Here is a 25886-nt window from a genome sequence, read left to right as displayed (position 1 = left end):
TTACTTACTCGCTTACTTTAGAAGATTCGCATCTCCATTCGGTTCCGCTTTAATTTTTGCAGATGTTTAACGGATGCGGAAGATGTTTAACCTACCTCTTTTTTACTGCATACATAGTTTTTAGTTGTTATTTTGAGAATATTGTTGTTCGAAATGTAATTATTGAACTTCTCTCATGAATAATTAATTTTATAGGGATCAATTTAAAGAAGAGGAGGGCACCCAATGAAACACAGTCAGCATGTTTAAATAATTGTATTTGGAATACACAATTACAATTAAACACGAGGCGATGGCGTGTGGCGGTGCGTGAGGACTCTGGTCGACTTACGGGCGATGTGGCTCCAGAGGGCGTAGGGCTGAAAGTGCGTGAGGACTCCGGTCAACTCACGGGCGACGAGGCACCGAGAGGGGCCAGCTGAAGGCGCATGGTGGCATGTGAGGGCTTCAGTCGAGTCATGGGCGGTGGGGCTCTGAGGGTGCAGGGTAGAAGGCCCAGGGGAGGATACAAAAACACTTTGTTTTACCCCAGGGGTCACCGTACGCTTGGGAGTGACATCCGTAGGGAGTGACATCCGTAGGGAGTTTCCCTTTAGTCACCATGTACGAGGTGGTTAAGGTGAGAGGCGAGCCAAGTAACACCTGACCACTTGAGGAGATAATCTTCCACTCTTAAACGCAACCACAAGAGCAGCCAGAATAGATGTTCATCCATTTGTACTCCAAGATTTTTTGTAGATTTCCTATATTGGTACCATTGACATCAAGAAGATTAAGAGAAGATACGTCTAACTTACTTACCAATCTTTGACTACCCGCAAACATAATTGTGGTGTTTATTTGTAAACTGAGAGCTGTGTAACTGCGTCGTATTCTGCCATACTCCCATAGTTGGTTTAATGTGCATAACACATTATTTCTATGTTCGACCCTTTTTACAGGTGGCGGTTTTAAAATTGAACAGCAAAATTATGTACTGTAATATTTTTTTTGTTTATTTATTGAAATAGCAAAAAATATAAATAAGTATAATATGTGCTCTAATACAGCGGTTCCTAAAAGGTGTTCCGTGGAACCCCAGGGTCACGGGGGTTCCGCGAGTTAGGGTGTATTAAAAGTAAAAAAGTTAAAAAAATCATTCTTCACATTAAATACGTGCAGTAAAGAGTTTGGATATAAAATATAGTTCTACTTTTCAAGTTGAACAATAAAAGATGCAAACAATAAGGTGTCATGGGTCTTAAAATTTAATTTTTCTCAATTTATTGTTGAGATGCCGCCAAAAAACGGTAGACCTTAGTAGATTAACCCTAATGGGTTTCATAGCCAAAAAAAAACTGGGAACTGCTGCTCTAATAAACATGACAGGAAGATATATATTATTTACCTTTATAACATAAGTTCAAAAATGAACACAAACACGTTAACGTAATATTTAAATTTTTATATTCTTTCTATTTAGACGTTTTTCCCATTTTGTTAAAAAAAATTACTACTTAGTATAAAATTAAATTTTGTGACTTGTTTTCTTTTATTAAAAATGAAAATGCAGAAAAAGAGTATTTTTATATTAGAACTTTCCTTATATATAATTTTCTTTGCAAATTGTTCCCATTTTAATACGAGTCCAGTTAAAAATATGAATAAAATATTTATTTTTTTATAAAATGTATTTAATAAAAAAAATATGCGCGCTTAAATATAAGACTCGCAAGTAATACAAATATATATACTTAAAAATAAAAACTGTACAATATTTTCACAAATTAACTGCCAACAAAACAAAACTGCCATAATGTTCATAGGATTTTAGTTACCCGCTGTAGCTCACCCTATCCTCCAGTATGATTATTATCTATGGCTTACTCCGTACTTCAGTGTGACTTTTATCTGTGGCTCATCTTGTACTTTGGTGTGATTATCTCTGTGTGCTCACCCTCTACATCAGTGTACTATCCCTGTAGTTCACCCTGCACTTTGGTGTGATATTCTCTATGGCTCACCCTGTTCTTCAGTGCATTTATCTCCATGGCTCACCCTGTATTTCAGTGAGATTATTCTCTGTGGCTCACCCTGTTCTCCAGTGTGATTATTTTCTGTGGCTCATGCTGTACTTCCGTGTGATTATTCTCTGTGTCTCACCCAGTACTTCAGTGTGATTATCTCTGCGGTTCAGCCTGTATCTCTGTCTAGTTATTCTACCTGTAACTCACTCCGTACTTCAGTGTAACTTGTGGTGTGTGGGTAGAAGCAATGGCGAGAAGAAGTGGAACATCATTAGGATCCAGATTTAAGGTTTTAGTTAAATACTCCATATCACAGAAATCTTTATCTAAGAGCAACTGAGCAAGTGCCTTTGATCTTATACATAACTCTCTGAGTTTTGATTCAATGTAAGCCAAACACTGAAATTAAATATAAAAAGTTGAATAAATATACTTTCTCCTACACCACTAACATATAATATTAGAAGTAGATGATTAGGAAATACTGGGATGGCATTTAATAATGTATGAATAAATGTAGGAAGATGTAAATTATCCATTTATGTTTAGGTACATATTGTAATTAACTATACAGTAGTAACTGAAACAAGATTTTCAGCCGAAACCGAATATCGGCTTCTGTTCTAGTTTTGGCCGAAACCAAAACTGAAACTTATTTAAATAAGTTAAAAATCACTTCAAAACGCCCAAAATTTTATGGTTTTATTGTTAAACCATACGATTTCATTGAAATAAGTGTTAAATAAAATAAACAATGAAATAATATATGTATTACTAAATGTTATTAAATATTTGTATGTAACCACTTACCGACTTTTCTATGTCTAGATACATAAATATTAGTAAAAAGTCTCAAATAAAAGTTAATAATTTTCGCATATATTCAATATCCGTAAAACATTAAATGAAAAAGAAGAAAAAGGTGGATAAAGGTAATCCGATAGTTATCTTAAATTAAAATGATTATCTATCAAAAATAGAAAATTTCATGAAAGACAATATTTTTAAAATCTTCCCTAAAAACCCAACAAACAAATTAGAGGATGATTTTGAAAATGCGGGAAAATCGTGTAAAAGTGAACTATTTTCTTCAACTTTTTCTTGAATCGGGTTGTGGTCCCGTGGCTAGTGCTGCGGACTCACAGATCAGAGGTCCGAGGTTCGAACCCCACTCTACCCCAACTTGATTTTCATTTTCTAATAGTGAGTTATTTACAACTCGTTGAAAATGGTCACCAGAATTTATATATTTTGGTAAATTATAAGAACGCTAATATTTCTCATTAAAAAAAAAAACTAAAATATAAATAATTCAAACTAATCCACAAATTCCTAGATTGTATGGATTAATAAAAACTCATAAAGACAATCGCATTAGACCTGTAGTGTCTTCTTGTAGTTCCCCATCTTTTAAATCAGCATCATTGATAACAAATACAACAAATAATTTTAATATTTTACAACTTTAATACACCGTTAAAAATTAATTATAGCTAATTCATATGCATAAAAACTTGGCAATCGCTAAATAAATATCATTTGACGTCGTAAATCTATTCACTAATGTTAATGTCCAGTCATCGAAAGCAATTATTAAAGATATCCTAAAATCATCGGATTTACCAGAAAACATGTCAAATGATTTAAGTCGTTTCTATAACATCTGCTTAAATCAAAATTATTTCCAATTTAATAATAAATTTTACGCTACTTATTAAAGGAATTAAAAAATATGAATATAATAGAACTACTAACTATAGTCAACAAATCACTAAATCAGTCTAGTTTTTTTATTTTTATGTAAGACAATGGCAATACAATAACTTATCATTTAAATGGACAACAATCCTATATCTCTAATTGTACTAATTTTCCACCCGAGTACAGCCAAACGTAATCCAAAACATCCTGACCGCAGGTTTCGGCTGAGCCAAAGTTTATGAAATTTTTGTCCAAAACTGAAACCCTGGCCGAAACCGAAACTTCAGTCGGTCACTACTATGCGGTGTTGTAATTTATTGTAAAGGGTCATTTTGAGGTTCTTCAATTTATAATATTATTTTATTACATTAGAAAGCGAGTTAAAGTAAATTTTTAAGAATAAACTTGAATGAATTATTTTGAACTGCCTCAACATTCATTGCACAATGTTAGTAAAAAAATAAAAAGTAGTAAAAACCAGTAACAATCATAAAATTTTCCATGAATAAATTTAGGTTTGATAAGTTTAAAAACAGGCATAGCTCAATATGTACTTGAAAAACATCATTTCTATCTATGATTTAAGTAGCGATAGGTACCTGAGTAGGTGGAACTTTAGCGTTACACATCTGAGGTAGAGAATCCAGCATTGACGCCACGAGTGCAGACATTCCTCCCGCTCCTCCTCCCCACACTCGTACACTCCTAAGGCAATATTATATATTAATTAGTAAAAAAGAAAAAGCTAATTGACTGTAAAATGTAGTATGCTACCTCACTAAGCACAACAGTATTATGACTTTAATTTATCTATTTTTATATTTTTGGATACAGAAATAACATCTGGAACTCTGAGAAAATGAATTTTTCCAAATGAGTGTTTATCTACACAAAAGTATTAGAATATTTAAAATACTATGTGTTTTTTTTTAATGGTGGCACTGGCGCGGCAGTAAGAAATTTAGTTAGCTAACTTTTGAAAAACAATTACACTCAAATAAGATATTTTTTTAAATACTCATATTGATGTCTCGTTTTTCTATTATTTGACTAGACCATAAGCAATTTAGTATAAATAGATAATGGAAATGAAAATATATTTTTTTCTTAGTCATTGGTCGATGGCAAGATTGTGATCGATATTATGCAATGGAATACTCACAATAATGAAAAATATGCTCTGAACTCAAGAGCTTTTGAATACACGTTACCTGTTGACTTTCAATGATTAACTGAACATGTCTGTATACAAACCACTAATGCAACCCTACCAGGGGCAAACTCTGGCTTCAAGATATATTCTCGACCCAAAATAAGATCAACTTACTACAGTAAAAAATTAGGTTCGTACTATGTCCCCCCGCTATGTTAGTTTCCCCCGCGGTGCTCAAATAAAATAAAGTGAAGCAAATAAAACTGCTTCGATTACCCCCCTACCATTGCAAATTAAACCCAATTGAATTGGTGTGGTTGATGGTAAAACACCATGTAAAAGTTAACAATACCACTTTCAATATAAGTTATGTGAGAACACTTATGCAAGAAGGTATTGAAAGTTACACCAGACTATTGGAATAATTAAGTTGAGACATATTATTGGTATTGAGCAAAAATTTTGGAATATCTATCATATTGTTAATGAACTCGAGGACAATAATGATAATTTATTGGCTTTCGATGTTTTAAGTGGGTCATTTGAGGAAGATTTTTATTTTTGAATGGCAATGATGATATTTCCAATTATGGATCAATTCCTTAACCGATTTGATAAATCTGATTTCACATAAAATGCAATACTTAAATTCTAATACTATAACCATCTTTATTATCACCATCATTAAATGCATATTTAAAATTTTTATGAATGTGAGTAGGTAATTAAAATTAAAATAGAAATAAAATTAATGAATTAATGAAATTAATTTAATTGATTAATCAGGATTCAACGTGTTAAGTCAGTAGTGGAGGAGGAGGCGGAGACATGCGCGGTCACAGGTCGATCTTATGTTGGATCGAGGAATATATAAAGCTATTATCTTTATTATTTAAAAAAAATACCATTCGTCAATGTCAGCCAATAGACAAGTAGCTCCACGTTGTAGGGCCAAGTCCCTACGAACTAATCTCTCCCAGTCATCACGCTTGCCACCCACACCACCTGTTTTGGAAATACTTTTTTCATTATTCTATATTCCGTACGGAAGTTGCAAATGTAGTTTTTTTGGGTTGTTGTGCCACATGTTGGTGGATGTTTGTATTACCTTATGCATTTAATAACTGTACCTTTGTCACAGTAGTCGCTGTATGTAGTCTCTTGTATGTTGTGTAGGTCTATCACACCCTTATCTTCACCTGATAGTGCATTGAAACACTAAATGCGTATCTCCATCATTTGTTACATTAAGTTAATATATGTTAATTAGTCTCATGTCTCAGGCACCAGTTCAAATACAATGAAATAATGCAGTGTAAGACCAAATTTTAAACAAATACTTCATATTGACTTTGCCAGGAATCAAACCCGGAACCTCAAGCATTATAGGGAAACACTTCAACCACTAACTACACTACGGAGGCAGACTTATCTCCACTTGATTCTCTCATTTAATATTCTGGTCTTATTTTACACACATAATAATAGTATTCTTCATCTGCCTAGGTTAGGAAATATCCCAAAAAAACTCTTTTTGCATCTCGGTAGTCAGATGGCAGAAGGGAAAGTCTGTAACTTTTTTTGTTTTTTTAGTTTTTAACAGTTTTAATAAATATTTCAGAAAATACACATACCTATGAAGAAAAAAACTAAAAATCCAATATTTTAAAAAGTAATTAATTTAATTGAAAACTGGACAGAACACTAAAATATTTTAGTATGTGGATTGAATTAAAGTCTTATTTTAGCTCTTCTGAACATTTTTAAGAATTACATATGGTCCCTTCTGCCTACCGATCTAAAGACCCGTAAAAATCTAAGAAATGTAATCAATAGAGCTCAGTTCCGTTATTTGGCTGTTACATACCTTGGAGAACTAAATCAGAAACATAGTGGTCCGCAATGCCACCAAGGAGGCTGTGACAATAGCCAGCTGTTGAACATTCATCGGATACATCAGCAACAGCCATCCTATGAATCCAAATACATACATAAATCAAAACACCAAGAAACATATTTTTGATGAATGGTTATTCAAGGAAATACACATCCCAATCCTAAGAATTTAGAGGAACAGGAATAATGTGAACTCTTGATTTTTCAAATTAGTTTTTCAATATTTTTTAATAACATATTATTGTTACTTCTATGGAATTAATAATATTTAGTGATTATTGAAATACAATTCATAAAGGGTTTTGTTATACTGCAAAGTAAAATTTTAAAAACATTTTAATATCAAGGGCAGGTTAGGCAGCAGCGGAGACACTGAAGCCAACGGCAGGGAGTGAAGGCGAATCTTCGGCGCCTTAAAACAGAACTCCACATGACTAAGGGAAGAAAAATTAAGCCTTGAGAGCGCGAGACCAATCAGATGAAATAAAAAAATGGCAAAGGTACGAAAACATGTGCGGTTTTGTTGACACAGGGAAATAAAACTTGGGGAAGACTCCCATGAAATCCAAATGGAACCGAAATCGTAAGTGAAATAGTTTTTATATCGCAAAGCTAATTTAGATCTGGCACGATAATTGATTATCTTGTTTATTTTCAAACAGGGCTCCTTTTGTTGACCAACCCCCCCCCTAGTAGAATAATGCCATAATATTCTTTACCTTTTTGGCCTTAAATAATGAATCATCTATGTTTTTTTTTTTTTTTTTTTTTCGCTAAGTTGGCAGAACTATACTCTATATTGACGCTAAGTTTGAGCGCGATCTGTCATTAAGTTTGTTGTCAGAAGACAAAAACATTGGTTGTACTCAAGTGTGTATTGCAATTTTTGCTATGAAGAAAAAAGATTTACAAAGATTTTTTCTTAAATTTTGTATTGCGAATGAAACTTTGGGTTCAGACCCATTGAAAATGTTGCAGAAAGCCTACGGTGACTCTACTATATCAAGAACAAGAGCGTTTGAGTGGTACAATTTGTTAAAAGAGAGTCGTGAAGTGGTTGAAGTCTCGCCTCGTTCTGGACATCCTTCAACGTCAAATATTGAAGAAAACATCAACCAAGTGAAGAAATTAGTGCTTGAAAATCATCATTTTAGCTTGAAAGAACTTGCACATAAAGTAAACATCTCTCACTAATCATTAACATATTACAACAGAGATGAAGAACATTTAAGAGAAGGTAACATAGAAGTCTAGGCATCTACAGGGCTTATGACCTGTCAATGGCTGATTTAAGTGGCCACTTTACAGACTGTGCAACATTCACCATTCTTCCCACATTTGGACATCTATATTCCTTAAATTCTTTCATCTGTTGATGTTTGTGAAGTAAAAGAGCTGAAACCTTTATTTATGCGGGTGCGATTCATCTAATTGAATTATTTCACCTACATACTAGGCAACATCTGAAAATGTTATTTTTTCCATTTCTATACTTCTTCATGGACCAGGTGGATTTATCAACAATATTTTGAGTTTGTCCAAATTTTTGTAGACAAGGACTGGATTCAACTCCCTGGGGAGTTGTTTATATTAACATATTACAACAGAGTTGAAGAACATTTGAGAGAATTAATTTATTCTTTTAAATGTTCTTCATCTCTGTTGTAATATGTTAATATAAACAGCTCCCCGGGGAGTCGAATCCAGTCCTTGTCTACAAGAATTTGGACAAACTCAAAATATTCTCACTAATCAGTTTGAATTATTATGTTTTGGGCATGAGACGCGTCGCAACGCGGCTCGTTACAAAAGTGCTGAATTTTTTTCAAATGCAGTAACAAACTCAATTGGCTGAGGACATGCTGGAACAAGTCAGAATAGACCCCACATTCATATAGTACATCGTAATTGGTGATGAGACATGGGTTTATGAGTACAAAATGCATACTAGCCAACAGGTATCAAAATGGTGCTTGCCCAATGAGCTGAAACCGAAAAAACCATATCAATGTCGCTCAAAAATCAAGGTCATGCGCAGTTTGAATAAACAATATTATTTGAGCATTATGAGACATTTGAAAAAAAACATTGGTAGAAAAGGGGCAAATTTGAGGTAGAACAACTCTTGGATTTTGCACCACAATAATGCACCGTCACAAAACCATCATTGTGAATGAATTTTTAAACAAAAACTTGAATGTCATTGAACAAAACCCAGTATTCTCCTGACTTGACTCCATGTGACTTTTTTTGCTCCCCAAACTCAAATTATCACTTTGTGGAACTCGTTTTGACTCGATTGAAGACATAAAACAAAATTTGCAGAGAGAACTCAAGGCGATTCCGAAGTATCCCAACAAAATGTGCATGGGTGACTGGATCGTTCATTGGAAAAAATGTATCGCTTCAGAAGGAGCCTATTTTGAGGGAACTTGAAATGAATTAGGAAGAATAATTGATTGCTAAGAATGTTGCTGTTTTGACTCAGTCCCGGTATTCTCTAACAGAGCAATGAAATGAACTTTCTCCTTACATGTTGGTTCATTGAAAGTCTGCATCGACCATCTCTCTGGATAATTCTCGATGCATAGGGAATTCCTCTCAAGATTATTTCTGTTATAAAAAAGCTACACGTAGACAGCAATTGTCGTTTGAGAATCAGCACCTCTTTTGACTGATTGGTTCGGGGTCTCCACTGGAGTGAGGCAAGGCTGCGTCCATGCATCGTTCTTATTCATCATATTGATGATTTTATAGTATGTAAATCAATACCACCTGACCCCGACGAGAAGTGAACTCCCCCCTAAAGTTGTGCGACTTGGAGTACACAGATAATGTGGTTCTTCTTAAAAAGTCATATTCTGTCCTGACCTAATTAGCCAGTCCTATTTAATGGGCAGAGGATAGAAAAAGATGACAGCTTTAAATACATTGGAGTTCACATAAGTGAGGATGGTGGCATGCAAGAGCTCGCAACTAGCCTAGGAATTGCTGGAGCAACTTTTAACACGATGCGTGGTGTCTGGAAGTCTAGTCTATACTAGGTCAAAACAAAATGCCGATTATTTAACTCTTGTATAATGCCAGAACTTCTATGTGGATGCGAATCCTGGCACCTTACTAAAACTCAAAACACCGAAATTCTGTGTTTTGAGAGGAAGTGCCTGAGAAGAATATTAGGCATAAGGTAGTTCGATTTCATAACATAAGAACGGACACAGAAGCTTCCTATAATGAGCATTTTGATGGTGCGGCGGTGGACCTGGCTTGGACATGCGCAGCGGATGCCTCAGGAGAGCTTTAGCCCAAGCTGCCTCTTCTGCACACGTACAGGCTCCCATCGTCCTGAAAGACTATCGTATTTCGGCTTAATTCAGCGGAATTAAAGGATGCGGTATTGGCACGGGAGGAGGCGAAAGCGCTGGCTAGCGATGGAATCACCTGGAGACAGTGGTGATGTCCACATGCTTCAATTATTTTGTTGCGTTAAATTTTTCTGTTACAAAAATACCAAATATAAATGGAACTAAAATACATGTTTGTATTTATTGATACAGTCATGTGCCTGATAAACACAAAATTTCCTACTAAAACAGGTAAAAATAAATCTTTAAATATATACTTACGTTGGTAGAGGCAATTCTATAGATACTTCTTGCTCTCTGACAATCGGCTGAACATTAGATGGCGTTTGTGAAGGAGAATTTGGTTTATTCACTGCTATATTACTACTAGTAGAATTCACAATTAATGTGTGTTCTAATTTCTGTTTGATAAATACTTTTTGTTCAATATTATGTTCGGTGTGAGTAACAATTTTAGGTATAATAATTTTGTCCTTGGTAAATTGAATTTCGCGTTGATCTGGAATGTCACTAGTGTACTCGAGTTCAGAAGCGTTAGACGGAGTCTGCAAAGTTTGTCCATTTAAAGAACAGTTGACGCAAGTATCAGAGTCTTCTGTCACACTCATGATACTTGATCCCGCTTCAAACTCATACCCATCAATTTTCAAGTTACCAGGCTTGCCAATAACGTGGCGGTCCAGTAGCTCCAAGTTCTTACTTTTCATGTAGTTCGTAACAATTTGCGGGTACTTATCGAATTCAAACTTTACTCCGGAATGCTTTTTAAATTTGGAATGTTTGCATTGAGGATTACGCGTACAACATGTATCGCGCTGAAGAGAATTTCTTTCAGGTATCACAGGACTAAGACAACTAGGATTTTCTCTGGGATAACTTTTGGATCGTCTTTCTGCTACATCTTTATTCATAACTACAGGTTCTAAATACTCTTTTTCAGATGTTACGATATCAATTTCCTTTTTTACTATTTTTTTTATTCCCACAAGCACTTCATCTTCACCCAGTACGAACACAACATTTTGTTTAGATGAATCTTCAGGGAAAGGTTCTAATTGTTCAGTATCAAAACATTTAGTTCGCTTTTCACTCGACACATTACTATTTACATTAAAAGAATTATCCATAGAAACAAGCTCATCATTAAACTCTTGCAAGTTTGTTAAAACTGATTTTGTAGAAACACGGCACAAATTGTTAACATCGGATTGATTATCACTTGAATTAAACCTTTTTGTTTTCGAGTCGGATATATCACATGAGTTGTTATTTAATCTGTCATTATCTGTTTGTTTATTAGGACTAGGGAAGTTTGATTCGAATGTTTTTATTGAGTTTATTTTAGAAAAACTTTCTAATCTGTTTGCATGACTTGTAACACGTTTTAAAGATGTATTTGTTTTAGTCCTTGAATTGTTGCTACATACTTTCAAGGTATTGGTGGTTACAGCAGGGACATGTAAATTACATTTAGAAGGTATTTCTTTCAAATTATCATTTTCATTTGTTGTGAATGTTTTCATCTCAATAAAATCTTCTGTAGGATTGTCTCGTGTATGGCACTTGACCACCATACAATCTTCCAATTTAATAACATCTGTATTGTAACTCTTCATCAAAATATCTATAGAATTCCACGGTACCGGATGCGTTTCTATAGTTAATCTTTTTACTTCCACACATCGTATAAAGTATGATAGTACATTAAGTATTTTTTTCACAACAGATATATTTTGTTTTCCGTAAATAACAGTTTTAGAAATTTTGGTGGGCATTCCTATAACTCCATACAGCTCCCCAAGTTGAGCCCATAAAGGATTATAGGGATATACATTGTTTAACAGCTCCAAATCTTTCTGCTGCGAGAGGCGGGACACATTATATGGACTCACAGAGTTCACCCAACCCAGGTGGTGTGTTAACACATTGGTGATCAATGTGCTCATAAAACTGCAAAATAAAAATCACTAACTTAGTCAAAAACATCATTCGATTTATACGTTTTATTGAAATTGTAATTTTGGAATTTCATCCAACACATCTACTTGTTTAATGGGATTTCTTTTGTCTTTAGTTACATAATTACAAATCGTCTTCCAGGAGACAGTAAAAATTGATTTTAAAATCAAATCCAACACATTATTTACTCTGATCCGTGGTGCTGTTCTTTTTTAGAAAGCTCGCCTACTATTAGTCCCGTGCGTATCGTACGGTTATAAAAATACCCCAAAATGAAAGCATCATAATTATAGTAGGCTGTAATGCACGCCAACCCGTCGGTCGCACGAAATGCTCGCTGACCGACGATATAACGTATTCACAAAGTTAGTGTCCTAGAAATAATTTGACAATTATAAAATGAATAAATGCGCATATAACGATCCATAATCAGCAGAACAACGTAAGCAACAAATAGTGAATTGTGCCGGAGAATGTTTTTTTTTTTATTGTTGTTGGATATATATATTTTTTAATAATTCGGTAAATGGGATTTATAATGGTTGGTTACTGCCAATACTGAAATGACAGCTAGATTGTTTAAATACATTTCGCTTTTAAGATAGTGGCGGTAACGCTGTTTTGCCTATAACTCTGACAGTGGTGCGAGCTAGCGTAACCGCCTACATTGTTGTCGGTTATGTTGTTTTGCTTAGCTTAAAAATAATATGTCAGCATATTTTTTTTTTGAAGAGTGGAATGATGTGGAGTAAACACAGAAAACTATAATTGGCCCATAATTTTGGTTTATTTGTAAATATTGTTTTTTTTGTTGTTATAATGGCTGTTGTTTTCTTTTAATAAATAAAATAAATATCCTTAAATATGACAGGTGAATTTTATAGAGCTACGAGTATGATGTTTTTAACACTTCTGCAGGGGGCAATAAGGAACACTTTTCCTTAAAAAAACTCAGTTTGCCAAAACTGACGCTGACTTGATATGTACACTCTTATTTAGATAAATATAAATTATTATTATTATTTTAAAAAGAGAGAATAAATGTAATTAGTTTGAGAACCCTGAAGCATTATTTACAGACAATCACACTTACTATCAACATTTCTTTCCTGATGATGAATTATAGCACAGAATACCCATGCTTGAGAAAAATCACATTGAATTTTTGTGTTCTCACCAAGAATCGAACCTCGAACCTTCCGTTTGTGAGTCAAGCGTCTTGACCACTACACCACGGAGGTCGCCTACTACATAGGAAATAGGTACTACTGACATTACAACAATAACCAATGAACCAAAAATAAATACTTGAAATTCAATTTATTTATACTAACCTATGCAACATACATAATGCGCTCTTGTGTACATCATAATATGTATATAAAATTTATAAACTTAATGTGTATCTTATATTTTATTACTTTTTAACTATGTTATACAATTTGTACAAATTGGCTACGGCTGTTAATAAATAAGACAATGTTGCCCAAAAAATATTGGAAAGGCAAAAAAGAGTATTAGGTTATACGTCGACATTGTAAAGGAAACAGTGATGAAACAGTGATGAAAGCATTGATGAGATATCTTTGATGTAGACATAGTAAAAGAGAATGTTGTGTGTAACTATTATTGAGATATAAAAGTTCTCATCATTATGTGATGAAGTTTGAAAGTGGTATCGGATAAACAAGATGTAAAATGTCTCCCAAGCATGTTTTGTAAAAATATGGATAAACTGAGAAAAAACATATTATAGAATGGTGTATACTTACAAGTATGTATCCTTAGTATCCATTGTAGAAAGCAATGAGCACAAATCTTTCAAAAATATATCAGCTATTTTATCTCCAACACTGCGCTTATGTAAGCAGGAAAGAAAAGGCCATAGAGGGGCTCCGATTCGAGGACAAGTAAGTAAATCGACTAACCTAAAAGTGATACATTTTGTATGGATTGTAATTTACGTAATAAAGAGTCTGATATCACAGAGCAATGAAACCAGTAAGTTTTAGTTTATTTTTTCAAAGTGGATACATTTTTTAAGTTTTAAAAAAAATTAAAAACAATTTTAAACATGAAAATAATTACAATAAATTGATTAATTAAAATGTAAGAAAAAAACTTCAACTAAATAGAAGTCAATTTATATAATTAACATAGATAAAATATATTTTTTTAATTTCTTAAAAAAACATTTAATTTAATTAAATAAATATGTAGTCAGCTAAAGTTAATGAAAAAAACTTTTTATCGTTTGTGGTCCAGTGGTTAGTGTTGCGAACTCGCCATCAGAGGTCCGAGGTTTGAACCCCACTCTACCCCAACTTGATTTCCATTTTCTAATAGTGAGTTATTTACAACTCATTGAAAATGGCTACTAAAATTTAAATATTTGGGTAAATTGTAAGAACACTAATATTTATTTTTCTTTAAAAAATAAAAAACAAAAAAAAAATAATAAAAAAATTCATTTAAATCAAAAAATTATTGATTAGAGAATATTTTATAAAAAAATATCCAACCTAACAAAATAGTCAGAAATGAAATACACAAAATTAAACGTAAAAATACACATAAAACTTAGTACTTAGTTGTACTATCAAGTTCTTAATTTTATAATTTCCTTTCATACACAAGGTTATCTTCATTTTATTTTTAATTGGTCTACATAACTATGCATGTAGATTTAAACTCCAACCTGTTTCTTAATTATTGATTTTTATAAGAAAAAATATTATTTCAAAAGATTACGTAAAATAAAACAAACCATTGTGCCGCCTCGTGTGTCGCTATAGCCATGTTACTAATGAAGACATGCGGCTTGCTGAGAGCATCGCGAACAGCCACCCTCAAACGACTCAAAGCTCCCTCCACAAGAACAGCATGTTCCAGCAAGAATCTTAACATTTGTCTGAAAGTAGCGACAAATATCTATTAAGTTCAAACAAATATGTAGAATACATATTACAGTAGTATCGCAAAACTAGCCCCGAATATGGCCCCTCCAATTGGGATAAATACTTCGGACAAAAGTCAAAAGAGGCTTTTCCAAAGATATTTACTTATTTATTTACTCGACACAGTCATACTTTCAATTGTTAATAAATATTAAAATTTAATTAAATGAATCCAATGAATTATTTTTCAATATTATTAAATTGATAATTCAGTGACTATGAAAACCAATGATTCATAGAACATTGCTTTATGATAAAATTGAATTATTTAAAAAATAAACAGCAGAAAATAGTATGTATACACGTATACAGGGAAAAAACATTACTCTTTGCAAAAGAAGCAAAATTTAAAAAGTGCCTGCCCAAATTTTGGCCAAATCTGTTTCATAAATATTTAACTGCGCCATCAAATCAAAAGTATGAAAATCTAACCAATAAAATACTAGTTTATTTTTAATAGATAAATTAAGTACTCACGATTCTATATTTTCAGTTAAAGTGATGACAATAGCCAAACCCATCTTCTCTTTTTTGTAATGATGAGGTTTTCCTGACGTTGCAGTTAAACATTCTGATGTTCCATGACTTATGTTACTACTGCTTGTCTATAAGATAATAAATGTGAAAATAATATTTCAGTATTTCAATTTTGTAAACCCTATCATATGTAATTAAACAAAGCCATTGAATTTCATTTTACAAAAAAGTTATAGATATTATTTGTACAAACACAATGTTAATGCTCGCCTATTTTAAATGAATATGGATTAGAAAAAAAAATATTTTAAAAGTCATGATGAATAACAAAAAATAAAGTAAAGAAATGAAGGAATTTTTTTAATTTTACAGATTGAAGTCAAAATGGACAGTTGTTGACTTATACATTGGATTAACAAAGATAAAATATGAACAAAACAAATATATGAAACTAAAAAACCTTCAACACAAAAATCAAAAATAACATTAAAAGTCTATATTATAAGATACATACTTGTTTTTTATTAGTAGAACTTGATAAATCGGATGAAGGGGAAACACAGGGAGACTCTAAAGATGTTGAGATATGATGATTTAAGCGCCACTGTAAACTAGTGGGAACTCTTGTATGATTCATGTCTCCAGGATCTAAAATCATACATATAAATGTGATAAAATACTTTGTAAATCATATTTTTTAATAATCAATGTAAATATTTACTTTTTTAATGGTATGAAAACTTGTAATTTTCAATAAATTACTACAATTATTCATTTCAGATCATACAAGAACAAAATAACCTTTAAAAAAAAGTTTTTTTACTTTTAATAACTTTTAATTAAATAACACTATTTGACATTGTCAAACTGGTGTTGGTCACGATGAAACCGGATTAAATAGTGGAAAATTCATAATTAAAAGTAGTAACACCATTTTTTTTATTGTTTTGCTTATATACTGATTAAAATGTAGTTCCACCGAGAAATCTCAGTAGAAAAACTCAATAACTTTTGATGTTTGAATAAATCTATTTTCTCAGTAAATATAATTTGATAACCTTTTTAGGTGATAAATACAAAAGATAAATCAAAGTAATGATTATTGTATTATTTATTAACTCATTTTATTTTTTGAGACAATAGGGAAATATCACATACTACGAATACCGATAAAAATATATAAAATGGATTTAGAAAAATAAATTGTATTTTTAAAACCAATATGGATTTTGTGGAGAAATGTTTTCGTACATAACTTTAAAAAATATATATATTTAAAAAAATACATATATATATATTTTTAAATATGTCCCTAGAAAAACGCAACATGTTTGGCATTGATAATAGGGTATTTTCATAAACTGGGGATATGATTTTTAATGTATTCAGTATTTAAAGAATATTTTTACGATTCGAACCATATTACTATCAAAATCTGAAACGAATGTTTTCATTTATAATTTCCTATTTAAAGTTTGATAGAAATAAAACGGCCCGTAGCTGGCCAAAAGGGTTGATGACGTCACGCGTGACTTATATATCCTACGTTCACTCAAATCCTATACTGAGATACTCCGACGCGGGCGGCTTGTGGCTTTTTATTTGTTTTTTGTAGTTAAATTTCGTCTTTTCCTTTGTTTTTTTTTTGTTTTTATTTATAAACATCCATAGCATTATGACTAAAATTGTTTTTTACAAGGAAAGTCCGATAACTTGCCCAAAATAGATATAATCATGATGGGTATTTTTTTCTCATCCAATACAAACTTTTTAAGTTCGAGTATAGAAATGTAAAGGCCGTAAGGTAAACAAATATATAATTTTTGCTTCCAGAATGTATTCATTGAAATAGTTGTATTATTTGCATGTACTATAAATATATTGTTTAGCGTACATTTAATGCAAAAGGGAAGTAACGTGACTTTGTCACAACATAATCCATAAAATACCATTGCTTGTAAACATCTCTGTTGCTCGAGTGCGTGTTAATGCCTTTTTTTATTAAATATGATTTACTTATTAATATATCAGCTAGGGTAAATTACGGAGACAGTGCCATAGATTACATTCAAGTAAAACGGACGGGTGATATTTGAATGGTAAAAGGTCGAGTCACCCCAGCAGAACTTAAAGTTAGAACCAAATCGTACTCGGTGACGTTGATTTGCGATGAAGTCTAGGAAATAATAGATTCCTGCAAGTGTGAAGACTGTCCAGCATCTCAAGGTCAGTTGCCATTTTGTAAATGCAATAAATTTCACAAATAAATAAGGTAGGTTTTCATACGGGATTTTTTTTGTAATTTTATTTTTTATTCATATAGAAAACCAACAGTTCCACAAATTAAACTAGGTAACATAAGTACAGAAATATAAACAATAACGTTCAAAGAATAAACTATTTTAGTATTGTAGTACCTGTCAAGCTTTATAAGTGCTAATTTCAGTACCTACTGTTAGTAAATGTTTATAGTCTACAGTCTACAGTCTACACCATAAAATATAGTATTTTGTACTTAACAAGACCTACGGAAAAAAGAATAGTGGTTTGTTTTTTTTAACATCTCGTTTCATAACGTTCAAATGCGTTAAACCATTTTTTCTGCATTTTTTCATTAGGTACTAGGAATGGCGAAAAAAGCTTTATTTTGCGTCTTCACCGTAGTGTTTGTGCACATCGGAATTAAACAGTACTTGTATCTTATAACTAAAGACATTTTCTGCGCGTTAATTAGTTAAAACAACCAATTACAACAAAAACAACACGTAGGCTATACAAATTCGTATGAATTTGTTTGAACGGTCAGTCAAATTCGTAACGCGTGACGTCACAAGCCCATACGGCATCCGAATGTTTGTTTTGGCGCCAATTCAAAGTATACGTTTTTAAACCGCTCTGAAAAATGAACGCGTGGACATAAAAAAATAAAAACTGTACAGTTACCATCGTAATTTTTTTTTCTATTTTTTTGCAAAATAAAAAAAAAATGTGAAAATACCCTATTGTGACATCATGATTGGTGACAATGTTCTATAAAAAAATTAACGGTTTCAAACAAAGTTCAGAATAAACATAAACTGTGACATATTAGGGGCGTGGCCAATGCAATAACCGTTTTCGCGGGAATTCAAAATTATAAATTTAAAAATATTTTTTATGCTACTAATAAGTAGTATTTTTTTTTTATTCAACAGTATTTCATAGACCCATAGTGGGTCTGTACTAGTAAATATAACAAACTAAGACCACTGTAGGTACACTAAAAAATATATTCCAATTAAGAGTGATATACATTTCCTCCCTCCCAAACCTATTTTTAAACAGATAACTTCAAGAGCATTGCGGTTGTTTGATTTTGAAAACTTTGAGACCAAATTAAAATCATCTCCTCTCTGTTTAAATAATAGTTTGGCTCTTCCAGAAAAATCACTCTCCATATTAGTAGAAGAATACAACAATGTCCTCACAACCCTCCTTAACAAGTTTGCCCCACTAAAAAGACTAGAACTCGTCTTTCTCGTAAATCCGGTGGATGGTTTGATGAAGAATGCCAGCTGCGAAAAATAAAAATGTGGAAATACGAAAGAGCGTACAAAAAATCTAAAACAAGTCATTCACGGACTTTATGGATCGACTGACAAAGACAATACAGAGAAACCGTCAAAAAAAAGGCACAGTACTGGACAAATTTGATCGACTCGGAGAAGAAAAACCCACGCCTGGAACCAATTGCCTTCAAACTTACGAATCATCGACAGTCCCAGTCAGTTCAGATCCCAACTAAAATCCCACTTCTTTAGACTATCATACCCTCAATTTTAAATCTGGAAATATAATATATCACTTTAGTTTAGTTAGAATATAAGTTTAGGTATACAATTGTAAAGCGCCCTTGGGGTGATTTTTTACAAAAATGGCGCTATATAAATCAGCCAAATATTATTATTATTATTAAGGGGCTACTTACTACTAAATTTAAATAATTCTTCTGTATCACTATTGTCTTTATTCCAAAAACAAGTAGATGAATCACTATTACAATTGCATCCTATACTGCTGTGGGATGAAAATTCACTGCAAAAACCTAAAACATAATTTGGTCATAAAATAAATTATTTAAACATCCTGTCAATGTAATTTTGAAAACGAGTTTCTGTAAAAAAGTAGCCTCAAATTGACGATTTAACAAACATCAAATAAAAATACAATTAGGGTAAAAAAAGTAAAAATCGGATACTGATTTTTATGCTGGCAATACCAATTTATAAGTGGCTTGTTTTGTGATTGGTTATGACTTATGACAAGATCACAACTCAAACATGTATTTTTTTTTTTAAGCTAACCACAATTTGCGTTTACGCATATTTAAGGAATTTTACAGTCACTAAACATTTTTTATTTGCTAAAATAAAATAGGTAGTTTACCTGAATCATCTTTACTCATACTCCAATTAACTGATAACCGGTCTTCGATATGGAGAGATGAAACATTTGCCGTAGAAGCTGTTTTCTCGCTGGTACAATAGCTGGAGGAACCCACGTTTGCGGCTTGAATTAGGTTGGATCCACTTTTGTGTAAAATATCACTCGCATTAGTTGTGGCACTACTGGAGATACTGTCTGGACTAAACGAAAATGCAGGATTAGGGGGACATTTTCGCCGCCCTGGAGTGCAGTACACTTTAGTACACATAAGCCTAAAACAATCAAAATATTGCGTGATTTAAAAATTACGTGAATTTATTAAGCGTCTAGAGGCGATCTTCAAGTATATAAAAACAATCAAAAAAACTATTTCACCTACCCAAAATTAAATATTTTATTTTGAACCACAATAATATTGAAAAAATAATGCTGACTATTTTCAATAGACAGCTGTTTCTTTGTCAAGTTGATAAAGCCTTGACAAAGAATGATTTGTGCATTGTATTATTAAAATATGTAAAGTGATAAAAAACAAAATCATAACACAAAAAAATATTGACTCAAAAATTGCCAAATATATCAGACAAATCTTTTGATTAAATCATAATTAAAATTTAATAACAATTTTAATTATAATCTTACTTAACTTCTGTAAACAAGTTTTTACTAAATCATGGCATAATCTATTCTATGAAAGACTGTTTGGGTTTTTGTTTCAAATATTGACAATTTTATCTCAATGTTTATCTTATTGAATACTTTTAAACATACATAAAAAAAATTTTTTGGTTAGATGCTGAATGAGCAGTCTAAGTCTAGTCTTGTGCAACATTTGTAAACTAAACCATCATTTTTTTTTCAAAATGTCTTTTACTTCACTTTAGCAAAGTTAACAATTTTACATTACGATAAAATATTATTTGTGGATTTATTTAAAAATAAAAGTATTCGTATTTTGACATCCATACTAATATTATAAATGCAAATGTGTGTTTGTCTGTTTGTTTGTGTTTCCATCAAGTCGCAATAGAGCAACCGATCAATGTGATTTTTCGCATAAGAATAGCTGAAGAGCTGAGAAAGGTCATAGACTACTTTGCATCCTGAAAGAAATATCACATCCTCGGGAAAATTCTTAGTAGAAAAATTCATTATTCTTTCACGTCATAACGGAAAGACCGGATGATGTCTTTTTGCTTAGGCATTGCCGGAGAGCTGACAAGTGCCGCAAGCTACTTTTCATCCTAAAAAATATCACTCCCTTGAGAAAATTCTTAGTGGAATATAAAAACAGAATAATGATGCTACATCGCCATAGATTATTGATACAATCTACTTCTTATTCCGATAAAATATATCATTCTATAGGGAAAATTCTTATTGTAAAATGAATGAAACTACGCGAGCGAAGCCGCAGGTAAGGGCTATTAGTAAATAATTATATTCTTGAATAAAGTATGTAATACCTCTGTGGAGCATTTAAAATGTGTACTTTTAAAGACATTCCTTTATAATTCATGGCTACAGAACCAAAAATCATTTCTCCCAAAAGAATGGCATCAGGATTTACCACTTTGCACTGAAACAAAACATTAAATGTTATGACAATAATTACAAATAAGATAAAAATAAAATAAATATACTGCAATAATAGTAGAATTGAAATTATTTTATCGGTTAGCAGCCAAATGACCTCTTTTAGTTTGGTAAATTAATTTATTTATCAACCCAAGGGCATGTACATAAACAAACATACATAGGGAAACAATACTGCAATAAGATAATAGGAGAAACATATATTATAGTAATAAAAATAATAGATTTGTCATTTTCTTTTTTCGCCACTAAAAGATTATACTAAAAAATCGAATATAACAATGGTATTCAGCCTGTGTAGTAACCCCCAGGAGGGTTGCAAAGCCTTGCTTTAGGGGTCGCAGTCGCAAGCGAAGGTTTTAGGTCAAAAATTACAATAAAAATACAATAATTTCAGCCCGAAGGCTTTGCATGTTTACTTTTTTAACAATTTTTTTACATCGTGGTTTTATTTTTGAGATGCAAATAGTTCAATTATTTTCTAATTAGAGTATATTTCTCTTTTTAATTTTTATGTCCACCATTGAAGAGAATTTTAGTTCATATAGGTAGGATGTGGTGAATGGCACTATAAATTTTAAAACCTTTGCCTGCTCTGGATATGTTTATTTTCTCTTCATCCAGAAGATGACAATCTTATTTAAATATACGCCCAGTGGACATTATTAAGGAAGAAAAATAAAAAAAAACAAGATCTATAATTTTTTTATTGCTCTGCTGCTAACGAACTGCTGTGTCTACTCCTACCTTGCACTATTTCTCAATCAATAACAATATGGTCTCAATATAAATTACTGACATACTAGTAATATAATAAAATTAAGGTCCTGGAGGGTCACTTGACTTTTTTTAATGGTAAAGGGGTCGCATTTTCAAAAAGGTTGAAAAATACTGGTATATAAATAATGGACCACCTAACGCAGCGTATCTCAAACATCCGTTACACGAACATAAGGTTATCAGTCTCATGCTTCAGGGACAGTGAAATATTTCAGTATAAAACCATCTTACAAACAATACAAACTTTTATATAATATAATACATATCTTCAACAAATTAATACATAGATCTCAACAAAGCCAGAGAAACTTTTTAAAGAATGAATATGGTAGTCTGGGCATGTAAGGGACTTATATTTACAAGTTTTTTATTTAGATAAAATGGCTCGATGGTTAACCAGTACTTATTTACAAAAATATTTGGACATTTAACATCAGCAGCACTCTCTACACAAAAAAAAATATTTGTGGAACAAAAGCAGAACGTCATTGAAAATTCACTGTTTAATTCAACTTTTATTTTCAATGAAACTCCCATAAAACTCCTTTTGAAATAACTAACAGTATTTACTTCTTTTCAGAGGCTTTTGTTCTGACAACTACAATTTTTATTCACTTTTTTTTTGCATCACAACAGGCCAAGGTGCCCGTTTACATAAGTTAATTATTACAACACAACAAACAGACTACAAAAAATGTAAATTTTAGATTTGTTATCTTAATACACAATTTTAATATACAGGGTGGCCGGAGAAGTGCTGTTCAATGGTAAAATATAGGTGCCTCATATTGAGGGGTATCCGAATCACCTCCATGTATGTTCCGCGATTTTGAGTAGTTTTAGGGCTATGTTTTTTTTAATGGGTTTTTGAAAATTTTCAACCTGATCGGTTTTTATTTTTGGAAGGTATTTTCAAGATTTTTTTTGATACTCGTTTTTTAAGCATAAAATAATCAGCTTCGTAACATTAATGAAAACAACAAAATTTTTTACCTAAAATGCAGAATTTAAGTTCGGGCGAGTCAGACTTAAACTTTCAACTTAAAATTAAAAATCTAAAAAGGTAATTCCTTAGTTTCTGAGTAATTTTAAAAATTGCGCTAGATTCTAAGCTTTTTTAATAATACAAAAAAAGTAGTATACTTAATAGGTTATTATTTGCTGAAATCAGCCTTTAAAGATGCTGAAGTGGAAAATTCCTAAGGATAATTATCATAGAAAGTGTTTTTTAACTAACAAAAAATAGCTGTTAGAGATAAAATGGCGACACGAGGAGCAGTAAGGACAAGGTGAGAATGACTGGGGAATTTCCCACCTCAGTATCTTTGAAGGCTGATTTCAGCTAGTAATAGCCTCTTAAGTACTACTTTTTTGTATTATTACGAAAGCTAAGAGTCTAGCGCAGTTTTTAAAGTTACTCAGAAACTAAGGAATTACTTTTTTAGATTTTTAATTTTAAGTTGAAAGTTAAAGTCTGACTCGCTCGAACTTAAACTGCATTTTAGGTCAAAACTTTTGTAGCTTCTATTGATGTTATGAAGCTGATTTTTTTTATGTGTGAAAATACATTTTTTTAAAATAAGTTACATAAAAATTCCCAAAAAAACCTTCCAGAAATAAAAAAATTAATTAAAAACCAATCCGGTCGAAAATTTTCAAAACTCATTAAAAAAATCATAACTCTAAAACTATGCAAAATCGCGGAACATACATGGGGGTGATTTGGATACCCCTCAATATGAGGCACCTACATTTTACCTTTGGACGTCACTTCTCCTCCCACCCTGTTTATCAATTCAGTGCTACAAAATTGGATACAAAATGTTTTCTAAACGTAACTAGTATTAGAGTTTTGTTTTAGATTTGCTGTTCACGGGAATCAAAATCACCAATCATCAGAACTCACCGAACCAAACTTGTGACGTCACACACGGAGTAATTTCAAAATAACAAAAATTTTAAAATCATGGCGCTGATAATACGATTCATAAAAATAATTTGGCTTAGTTTGATAGTCTAATAATAAATATATATTTTTTTTTAAATACTGACCTTCCTCATTTTATAAATGTCTTTAAAAATCATATTGCATAAAACATATTTTATTTGTCCACCTCGGAATCGGTTCAATTTTTCCCAAAATTGACATGAAATATATGTTGCTACAATATTTCGTAGCCCCTGGACTAGCAAGTGAAATGGAGACTGATTTTTCATATAGCAAATAATAGAAATATACTACACTTGGTAAAAAATGCAGTGCTCGTGGACCATACATAGAGGGTTAGAATAAACAAAATTTACTTGCTACCTTGAAACCAAACCCATCAGCCATTTCCAGAATATTAGCGTTGCTAGAATTTTTTTCTCCTATTTCATCTGATTCCTCATTTTTCCTATTTAAAAAATATTTTGACGAGTGTCTGGTTTTGTGCAGAGAAACTTTTTCCACGGTGGATGAATCATAGAGTAGTTTTCTTCCTGTCTGCTCGCATTCTCTGAATAATAAGACCCGAACCTGTCCCTTGTTAAATGTAAATGGCCTGGAGAAAAGGAAAAAAAATGTATTCGGACATCGAATTAATGTAATCTTATCACAATTCATACCCGAGTATAATCCATGTTTGTGTCAGTAAGTAATAATAACATATTACGTGAATACCACACACGCATCAATCTGGATAGTATCAATATAATCACAATTTTATATAAAATAGAATCATTACATTTTCTGATCTCAAAGAATTTATAATTTAATAGTATAAACAGTTCAAATCACATGTTGATTAAAAAAACGTTCATAATACCACCAAAAATATATTGAACGTCACAACTTATCACATTAGTCATCAGGTGAAGAGTCCATCAAGCTTTCTCTATCAACACCAAATGATTTAAGCAAACTTAACATATAAGTATGCATGGTCAAATGATTTTAAAGTCGAAATAAATTTATTAGGAGAGAATCTATAAATGATATTCATCAACAACTTCACAACATACTTAACATCTTCCAGGGTACTACGTTCCGATTTGGTAACCTTCCGCGTTTGAAACAATTTGTTAAATAAAGCCATTGTATAACGTAAGAGTAACAAGCGTTTTCGTGCACTTTATAGTTTTTATCGTTTCCAACTTTTGCACAATGTCATACTACACAACCTCACTCGCGAATAGGCAATGCAAGTAATACGTGATTTTATTGTTTTTTCATATTTGTTTTGAGCTATCGAGGAAATCAATATACATAAGTATAGTAATAGTATCGTGTAAATACGAAGTCACGTGTGTCAAAAGTCATATGACAAGACTAGTGATGTCCACACTGTAGTAAAATATTCAACAAAAAAATCGACAATTGCGATTTTATTTGTCGATTTAGAACTATGCATCGATATATTGTGAATAAGAATTGTTTCATTAGATGGCATTATTATCGGATCAGAAAGTGGAGTAATTATGTCCGTTTCATATACGGTTGAAACTTAACTTATTCGCTGCTATTAAAACATTATTTACTTTACCAATAAAAATGAGTTTTAGAATCTTTTACTTTTATTTCAGTAAAGCA

General features: G+C 32.0%; 1 protein-coding gene and 1 long non-coding RNA gene across 2 annotated transcripts; one reads left to right on the top strand and one right to left on the bottom strand.

Annotated features, from left to right (window-relative positions):
- Nucleotides 1-1651: 1651 nt before the first annotated feature.
- On the bottom strand, nt 1652-25642 carry LOC148281191 (folliculin-interacting protein 1). Its single transcript, XM_088227085.1, has 14 exons — nt 25319-25642; nt 24627-24858; nt 21406-21518; nt 19940-20211; nt 19482-19598; nt 16029-16162; nt 15515-15642; nt 14848-14991; nt 13853-14008; nt 10383-12071; nt 6728-6831; nt 5766-5865; nt 4307-4412; nt 1652-2405 (listed from the first exon to the last, which is right to left on the bottom strand). The coding sequence occupies exons 1-14, from the start codon at nt 25390-25392 to the stop codon at nt 2199-2201; spliced, it is 3576 nt and encodes a 1191-aa protein (XP_088083211.1). The 5' UTR covers nt 25393-25642; the 3' UTR covers nt 1652-2198.
- Nucleotides 6840-9253, top strand: LOC148281192 (uncharacterized). The gene is made up of 2 exons (XR_015822404.1): nt 6840-8288; nt 8513-9253. It is a non-coding gene; the product is annotated as an uncharacterized LOC148281192 (long non-coding RNA).
- Nucleotides 25643-25886: the final 244 nt, after the last annotated feature.

Source organism: Micrasema longulum, unplaced genomic scaffold, assembly GCF_059751315.1.
Source record: "Micrasema longulum isolate JH-2025_06_02 unplaced genomic scaffold, ASM5975131v1 h1tg000487l, whole genome shotgun sequence".
In the NCBI taxonomy this organism is placed as follows: Eukaryota; Metazoa; Arthropoda; class Insecta; order Trichoptera; family Brachycentridae; genus Micrasema; species Micrasema longulum.
The sequence above is the reverse complement of the archived record's forward strand: the minus strand, read 5'-3'. Positions and strand labels throughout refer to the sequence as shown.

Coding starts and splice junctions, on each gene's coding strand:
- LOC148281191 (XM_088227085.1), bottom strand. CDS start 25,392: ATGGCTTTATTTAACAAATTGTTTCAAACGCGGAAGGTTACCAAATCG. Junction 15,643..16,028: donor GTTCTACTAATAAAAAACAA/GTATGTATCTTA, acceptor ATTATCTTATAG/ACAAGCAGTAGTAACATAAG. Junction 12,072..13,852: donor GATACTAAGGATACATACTT/GTAAGTATACAC, acceptor TTTATTTTGCAG/TTTTATGAGCACATTGATCA.